General features: G+C 41.7%; 1 protein-coding gene across 1 annotated transcript; it reads right to left on the bottom strand.

Annotated features, from left to right (window-relative positions):
- Positions 1 to 247: 247 nt before the first annotated feature.
- On the bottom strand, positions 248 to 8,690 carry LOC103152850 (nuclear receptor subfamily 1 group D member 2-like). The gene is made up of 8 exons (XM_007573498.2): positions 8,388 to 8,690; positions 6,416 to 6,628; positions 5,522 to 5,610; positions 5,288 to 5,432; positions 3,877 to 4,538; positions 3,608 to 3,793; positions 2,385 to 2,595; positions 248 to 1,280 (listed from the first exon to the last, which is right to left on the bottom strand). The coding sequence occupies exons 1-8, from the start codon at positions 8,416 to 8,418 to the stop codon at positions 1,081 to 1,083; spliced, it is 1,737 nt and encodes a 578-aa protein (XP_007573560.1). The 5' UTR covers positions 8,419 to 8,690; the 3' UTR covers positions 248 to 1,080.
- Positions 8,691 to 9,204: the final 514 nt, after the last annotated feature.

Genomic DNA, 9,204 nt, shown 5'->3' with positions numbered 1-9,204 from the left:
AAACATTCTTGGTAAGATTTTGTTTTTTTACAGTACATGTGTTGAAGATAACTCGGTTTTTCTTTTTTTCCTCCATCGGATCACTTGGACATTTAGCTCCACCTGCTGGAGAAGAAAACTCACTGCAGCAAGACAAACTTAAAAAAAGACACTTAAAAACAATTTTTCACATATTTTTATTCATACTATATTATATATTTATAGTCTATTTTCATAAGATATTTATATATATATATATATATTTCACATATATGTTTTTGTATAACTATTTACAGATGGCAGTGTTGCCAGTAGATATTTCAACATAGTGAATGAGGAAAAACTGGTCAAAGTTCAGTGCTATGCTGAAACACAGTTTGATTAAAAAAAAGAGAGAGAATCAGAAAGTGGGAAAATGGCAAAACATTTACATGATGCAGCACACTCCATCTTCTGCTCCAGAATATGTGCAAATGTAGTGTTTTTGCTTTTCCTGCAGAAATGACCACGCTGTGCCCACGTAAACAATATTAAATAAGACAAAACAGGAAAGATGCAACGCTATGTACACGGAAACAATGAGCTGATGCTGATCGACATGACAGGAAAGATCCAGATTAATACTTAGAATTAAGTACAGCCATGCATTTAGCGGTGAGCACACATTCGGCAATGCATTTGCTGCAGCGTTTCACCACACAGAATAAACTATTGGACCCGACAAACGTGTAAGATACAGTATATAATGTCTCCCACATTCACCCGATCAAAAATACACTTTGGAATTAATGGCTTTTGGAGGAAACAGATGTAAAAAACAAAAAACTGCATTGCATTATTTTATCTTTTTTTTATAGTACTTCCTTTTAAAAATAAAAATACATCCAACTAAAACCCTCCAACACACACGTGCATTTGTGTGTCTGTGTGCAACGTGCAAATCTCTTCCATAAATACAGTAAACTTTATGTTCTCTCTTCAGACCCCCAGAGTAAAAAAACGACTTCATCCATTCCAGACAAACACGCAGCTGAGTTGGTTGGGGGTCAGGGGTCAGGTCCAGGTGGAGGTCAACAAATCGTCCGCCCTTATAGGAAGCCTTCATGGATGCACTTTGAATGACAGCAGTTCCTCAGAGTGCATGTTGTTGAGCGAACGCAGCTCGGGAAGCTTTAGCAGGAGCTTGGTGAAGGTGGTGGCGGACTCGTCGCCGTGGTTCTGCATCACCAGGTTCCTCAGAGCCCAGATCAGTTTGTCCTGCAGGGCCTCCACAGAGTTCAAGTCCTGGATGCCCGATCGATCTGAACCACAAATAAAGAGATGACGTTAAAACTACTGAAGGAAACGTTTTGATTTGAATGTGCAGAAAATACGGATGCAAGTTATTGATTAATGAGTCCATCTGAAGTTGATGTTTGATTTAAAGAAAAAAAGTTTTCTTTTGTGTCAAGACGGCCGACTGTCTTTCCATAACATAAGTAAGTTTTTCACATGCTGATTTAAAAATATAATTTTAAGGTTATTTTGTCAGCTGTAATTAGCTGTCACAATAACACATTTGTCCCAGAAGTTATTTCTATAAATGATAGTATTGTTGTTTTGAGACCATTTTCAAATAATGTAACGGTAACGGCATAATAATGCATCAAGAAACTTTAAATTCTAACGAACATTTACCGCTGGAACTGGAAGGCATTTTAAATATCCAAAATAAATCAACAAAATGACAAATAAAATGAATTATGAAGTCTCTGGAAACAAAACTGTTCTTCAAAAATGAGCTAGTTGAGAACAAAACAGAAAAATTATAAATTATTAATCCATCATTCTATTAGTTTTTTTGTAACTGCATTAAATATTAACTGAATAAACAGAAATTTGTGGTTTTGCCCCATTTTACACTTATATTTCTTAGGTTTCTGAATAGAAAAATAAAAGATTAACCGAATAAAACATTTAACACTTAATTCCCCGCCATCAATAGAGAGATGTTCATATGCAAGTATCATCTGTGGTTAAAGGAAAGTTAAAACCTTGCTCCATGAAGTGCATTAACTCATCAACTCCGTTCGTATTGCTGCCATCATGTTTAAATTCTCCGCCATGCAGTTCGGCTGAATGAGCGACATAAATTCAAAAATAAGGTGATAATTTAAGGAGCTTGTCGACTGTTTATATTTCAAAACAGAACCACATAAATGGCTTTCCACACCGGACTCTGTTTCAGCCGTTTCCCTCCCTAGAGATGACCAGCGGCGCCCTCTGCTGGATGGCAGCCAAACTACAATACTAAAAGCAGCATGAAAACCGTTATAATTGAGTGGAGCTAATTTAATCTAGTAAACCATTAATCGACCATAAATCGCATCCTTAGCAGAAAACAGTGATGAATGTTGGGATCTTACCAGCTGAGACGAGCACCACAGCGGTGAAGAGGCTCATTTCCTCCTCATTTAGCCGCAGAGCCGCTAGCTTCTCGCTGAACTCGCACATGGAGTTGAGCAGCTCGCCGGCGCCCAGCGACCTCAGCGTGTCGAGGCTGTAGCGTTTGCCGCTCAGAAAGGTGACCGTCCGTTCGGCCATGTTGAACAGGGAAGCGAAGCGGACCATCAGCACCTGAATATCAGGAACAAACATTTTAAATGATCAGATCTCCCTTTTTCCTCAGCTTTCTAAGCTTAGCCGTAAAATCTATTTCAGTTATGGGCATGAATTTCAAAATATTTGTCTTAATTCTTTATGAAACCAACCCCAGATGACTAGATGGAAATAAAATTTGACATGTATAAAATGGAACAAAATAACACACCTTCTCAATCACAGGAACAATTTACAGATTATAGTGGCAAAGTTGGGTAGACTAGCTCAGAAGATCTGATTTTATTTTAATTTTAGGGGTGAAGCTTGATAAAAACAACCCTAGTAATCCACTCCCTTACAGTGGATACACATATTATGTTTGCAGTTTTCTTTTTATGCATGCATTTGTATTTTTTCCTTTTAAATTATTCTATTTTGTATTTTGAATGTTGTAGTGGTTTTATTTATCATGATGTATGTTTCTTTTTTGAAACTGGCATTAGGGCTGTATATTAGTAATAGATTATTCTGTCGGATATTCTACACATTTTTCTTTAACCTTTCAAGCTTATCTATACGTTTAAAGTGCAAACAACTTGATTTCTTTTTTAAATACTAAAGTAAACATTTTATTATCTAAAATGCGATCATATAGTGTTCTTTTAGTGGATCTGAACTGGGTGAAGCTAACACAATGTCACTTTAGTTTTGGTTAAAACATATTTACAGACAAAGGTGTTTTTATCTTGAATAGAAAATATTTTTTACAGTTTTAGCTCAATCACTGTTCTCAGTATGTTGCTTTTTAAGCAAATAGCATTGTTTCTTCTGTATGCTCCAGTTATTTGAATAATCGATTAATACGATTCATGATCCATCGTTTCAGCTCTAATTGGCATTATGATATGGTGGATATGCTTGTAAAATTAGCTTTTTTGGGGGATTAATAAAGATGTACAAAAAGTCTCAGGGAGGAAACATGACCCGAGCGCACAGCCCTGTGGAACTTCAGGATGAGCAGAAACATCGAGCCCGGCTGGCTTCTCACCTCAAACGTTCCAGCCTTCAGCAGGCTCACTTGGTCGTGCTCGGAGAGGTCACGGAAACCCGGGATCCTCTTGGCGAACTCCACGACCTCCCGCACAGCGGGGGTGAAGCTCAGGGAAAACTCCTCCCAGATCTCCTGACTCGGCTTGTTGGGGTCTACGTACGGAGAGGTGTTCATCGGGCAAACCTTTCGAGAGCAAAGAACAGAGGGCGTGAAGCAAATGTTTCCAAGTTTATGAGTTTATGTGTATTTATTGGGGGATTACTCACCAGATATGCTCGACTTTTCATGCAGCTGTTTGGTCTGTTGTAGCTAAAGGCATTCTGGGTGTAACGTTCTTCCTGTCTGTGGTTTTCCTCGGATGGATTGCATTCGAGCTGCTGCTGGTACGCCGCCCTCTCCTCCCTGTAGGCAGAGTTGGAGTACGGACAGCGCTGGTATCCTCCCACAGCTGGATTGTCATTCCAGCAGCTGGAGGTGTCCTGCTGCTCCTCCATGCGGCCGCCGCAATCCGTACCGGACGGCGGCGAGGCGCGGCCCTGCGACGGCGACCTCTGCTGGGGAAACGTGAAGGCGTCTTGGTGCTGCCCGTTCATCGTGACGGCACCCTCATCCTCGCTGCTGTCAGACCCGCAGGAAGATGCGGAGCTGGAGTTGGTGTCCATGGAAACCACAGACTCCGAGTCCTGAGGGTATCGCGGGGAGGACGGGTTGGAACACGATGGAGAGTCGGAAGTAGAAGAGGAGGCGGAGGAAGAAGAAGACGATGAAGAGGAACTGGCGTCGCTGCTGATTGCCTCTATGGGTAGCGGCGGCGGGCCTTGGTCGTCGTGCAGCATGCCATTCTTGCTCATCATGTTGTTCATGGCGTTCTGCATCTCCAGCAGCATCCTCTGCTTCTCTCTTTTGGGGATGCGTCCAAATCTAACAGCTGGGAGTAAAAACAGAAAAAGATTATCAGTTTGAGGACACAAACCAGTTGTCGTGACAAACTGGTGCCTGATTTCTGGTTCTTTCTTAGCTCCAACTCTGAGCTGAGTCAGAGAGGATAGTAACCAATCGGAGCTTTAATAACTGGTTCTGGTTCGTTAGTCGAGAGAGTCCAGTTTGTTGGTGAAAGCGTGAATATGTAGTCATACTCTGATGGGGACCAAGAGAGCAAACTCTTTCCTGCCTAAAAACCTCGGTCTCAGTTCGATTGAAGTGAACTCAGGTGTGGTTTGAATGCGTATGTGAATGCCAAGTGGACCGGAGACCGCTCCAAAAGCAGGTAGTGGAAACAATGCAAGGTGTTCTGGGTAAATACAACCAAAACAAACGCGCAAGTCTAGCACTACCGGGAGAAGTGGCTCCTGGCTCAAAGACAAAAGAGAAGTCCTACAACTGCTAAAATCATTTTTATTTACATTTGCGAGGGAGGAAATTACCATTATGTTTTCTTCTGAGGTTTTTGTTTCAATTACCTCAGTGGTTCTTGGTGCAGCGCCACCACAGGCAAGAAGGTGAACAGGTTTTAAATTACTTTGGCTCATTTAACACAATGCAGCATGAAAGCGAACTGCATCAGCTGAAAATGTTACGCATGTAGCCATTTTGTTCCCCAGCCGAACCAAGCCTCCTACTGAAACCATTTTGGTGGAAAAAATACAGCTAAATGAAGAAAACCTTCCAGATGCTCACCATCTTTGGACATGCCGACAGCCAAGCACTTCTTGAAGCGGCACTGCTGACAGCGGTTCCTGTTGATCCGCATGATGGTGCAGTTCTCCATCTTCAGACACTTCTTATACTGGATGTTCTGCTGAATGCTTCTCCTGAAGAAGCCCTGAACGACCAGACCAGCATCAACAGTGTGAGCGTGTGCAGCGACGGCGGATATAAACTCAAACTATAAAGAGTTAATTCGTTGCCCACCTTGCAGCCTTCGCAGGCGTGGACGCCGTAGTGGAAACCCGACGCCACGTCGCCGCAGACCTTGCACAGCAGCACCATGCCGTTGATTTCTGCAAACACAAAAATGAAGGATTCATAAAGTTCAATCACTTTTCAAGCATTGTTAAGTTTTCAAACTCTTCCAGCTCCACACATTGGAGATAAAAATGATACAAATGAACAAAAAACAAAGTTTCAGTTCACTTTTATATGAAATCATTTATTACTGATCATGTATGATGATAGTATTCTATATTCTACAGCAGGGACAAAGTCAACTGAAATATAAACACATTTTATGTTTTGAAACATTTTTCACACACACCCTATACATCTGATAAAACACTATAGTAACAAAAAGTCCCCCAATTTAAATAACACCGTTTAAAACATAGATGATCAATAAGTTATTGAGCCATTATGAATAGTAAATAGTATACTGAAAGAATCCAAACAAATTGTGTTGAGATGCACACTATACAAAAAAAAAAAAGTTCTCGCCATGTTTTCTGGCATTTAACAAATAGAAATAATTTAGGTAACTCTACCTGACCTAAAACAAGGAAAGTTTAGTCTGATTTAACTTTAGACAGAGACAAAAAAAGTTTGTGTCTGGTAAGAGATATATGAAAATATCTAGTTTCAACTGTAAATAACTTCTTGCCAATTTTGGCTTTTTAATCAAATGTTAAATTCTACTTTATTACAAAACCATGCAGATTGAATGTGAAGCACTTTTAAGGACTTTATAGGGAAATCAAGCACCTTCCAAACCTTGAATTCTTAATTTTCAAGGATTTCAGGCACCAGTTGGAACCCTGAAAATGGCCGCAGTGTGCAACATGTTCCCTAGAAGCAAAGTGTTTTGAATCTTACTCGTTATGCTGCTTTTTGCAGACGCAGAGGAGCGGCCGGTCTTCTCCGCACCAGAACCGCGTTTTGCCGGTGGAGCGATGTCCACCACCATGCCGACGGCCCGGCTTGGCAACGAGGGCCGGGAAGCAGGCGGGGACGTCGACATGGGGCTGCTGCTCATACGGGACTCTGGTGAAGAGCCCAAACTGGATGAAATGTAAGCTATAACTCCTCCTGTAGAATAAAAAAGAAGAATCAGAGCATGCACTTGGACCAAAAACCACCTAACGGGTTTATATTTAACAACAGAGTTTTCTAACTTGGGGTAATAACTCACTCAGTGCTTCGTATAAACAAACTGTTCATAGAAAGTAGCTCCGCCTGTTCCACAGGCGGCGTGTATTTGGACATGTGTGTTGCTGTTTGCTGGTTGGTTTGGGTTTGACCTGCTTTATCACCTCCTGTGCTGGTTGGGTAACACGGTTACATAACACGGCCGGGTCTCTGTGCTACGGGAGCGTGCTCCGCCAGATGGGGTCACTGAACCACCAGGGCAACACTCATGGAAACCAAATGTTCCACGGGGAAACACGCTCCCCTGTTACGCAACGCTGTGTTTGGGTGGGTTTCAGCAGCACTCCTCTTCTGGACAACTGTAGGCCATTTTAAAAAGTTTGTTTCACTTTGGAAAACTGACTAATGTTTCACTTGATTTTGACTTTCAAAGTGTAAAAAAACTAGTTTTTGGCACTTCAATGGACAGAATAAGCCATAGGATGAATAACTGGGTCAAAAATAGGTCATAATGTATTTAAAATCAAACCAACTAATCTCTCATTAACACCAACTTTAAAATCCAATTTGGCTGACGTGCATAAAACATTGCTGGTTTGTATGACGAGATGGATTCAACTGATCGAGAATAACTGGTTTTCTGGTATGCAATAGGAAACTGGTTAAGCCAAATGAAAAAGTGGAATAAATGGAGCACGAAATGTTAAAAAAATGGGGGCGTGAAATGAAGCAAAACCAGTAGTTTGACCAAAATGATTGTAGCTATAACTAATAACTAATAAACTTAATAAAAAGTGTTTTTCTCCAACTCTACTGCGATGTGAATGAATATTAAACTCGTACATTTTAAATAAACAGTTCTGAACTGAATCAGTGTGTTTTCACTTACAAGAAGCTGAATCATAAAGTTTTTACAGGAAAACTACCATGAAATTTTCTTCTCTTAGAAAAACACGAGTGAAATTTCTTTTTAGAGGCCACGGCAGACTGATTATCTAACCTCAACCATGACTGTTCTCTGTCACGGCCCACCCACACGTGGGCCTGTCATGAATTTCAGCAGAAGCACAAAGCAGGAAAAAAAAAAAGGACGTAGAAAAAATCTGGGTCAGCCGCGTGTTTGTTGCTCCGCTGTCTCACGTGTACAGCGCTGCAGAGGAGCGCGAATGCATTATGCAATGGTGTACGTCACGTAGCGCGTTCCAGCCAATGGGAGCAGGAATTCGCCGCGGAGTGGAACGCCCTTCAGCCAATCAGAGCCCGGCTTTTAAAAAGCATGTACACACGGGCACATGGCTCGGCTACGCTGGCCATGTGAGCGGGACCGGGGAAGTGGAACACTGTTGTTGTGTCAAATGGAAATACAGCAGCGCCGCTCTGACTCTCCTAACCCCGATTTAAAAACACCAACAGGGGCAGAAAAATACGTTTAGATCGCCACTCTGAACACAGGGTCAAACACTAAAACTTATTTAGAATATTTCTTAAGTCTTAATTGTAAACAAGCTGTCCCCGATTCAGTTCAAACACTTTTAAAAGACTTAAAGAAGTTATTTCCCCACTAATCAAAGATGCCTAAAAGTAGGGTAAACTATTTAATATTGAATTAACATGATGTTACAACATTGCAGCAAGTCTGCACAGTGCAGGCAAAATTATCATTTTAACTTAATAATGGCATAAAACATAATCTTCTTACCAGGTTTGGCTGTTCCGATGTCCTCTGGCATCACTGCTGGAGGAAATAAACTAAATCCAAACTGTCAGAGGAAAAGCACCGAGCTGAGAGACGGATCCTAACCGAACACCAGGCTTCTTTTTCTGGGATAAATGTGCACCTCTGAGCCGATGACTCATGAAAAGAGCGATGCTTCCAGGGTTTTCTACGTCCTGACTGAGAGCCGGTCTCCGTGTGCTGCTGCAGGAAGTCCCCCCTCTTTTTGTGTGTGAGACTGCGGGTTAGTGGAGAGAACTAAATGTTCTCAATAGTGGGGCCCCGCCTTCTCCAGCCGGCCGCTGGAGTCACTTTAACCCAGTGACACACTTTCAGGACACCTGAGGGGCGGAGCCAAGCGGGTCCGCGGCGTAACACGAGGATGGAAACGCGGTGGTCACGTTGCAGAGCACAACGTGAAGCCCCGACAGCGTGAGGCCGTTGGTTGATAGGTATATTTAACTTAATGATGACTCTAGTTGTTCTGCCAAGGGTCAGACATTCATGCAGTATACAAACTCTTGTTTTCAAAAGTTTTCATGTAGTAGAGCCACTTTATTCTTGTTTTTTAAGCCAACTGACTTGAAATCACAAGCTGATTGTGCTTGTAAGCTGTCAGTGCTGCAAAAAAGTGGGTATGCACTATATACAAGGCATAGGGGCGCCCTGCTAGAGGGGGCGCCAAACAAGGGCGGAATTAAAATGTATTTCTAGTCAACATTTTCTGTATTTTGCAACGGAGTATTGCAGCCATACAAAGAAAAAAATTACAAGAATAAACTCATAAAATTAAGAATATTAC

The sequence above is a fragment of the Poecilia formosa genome, unplaced genomic scaffold (genome assembly GCF_000485575.1).
Source record: "Poecilia formosa unplaced genomic scaffold, Poecilia_formosa-5.1.2 Scaffold331, whole genome shotgun sequence".
NCBI lineage: Eukaryota > Metazoa > Chordata > Actinopteri > Cyprinodontiformes > Poeciliidae > Poecilia > Poecilia formosa.
This window is presented reverse-complemented; position numbering and strand designations above follow the sequence as displayed.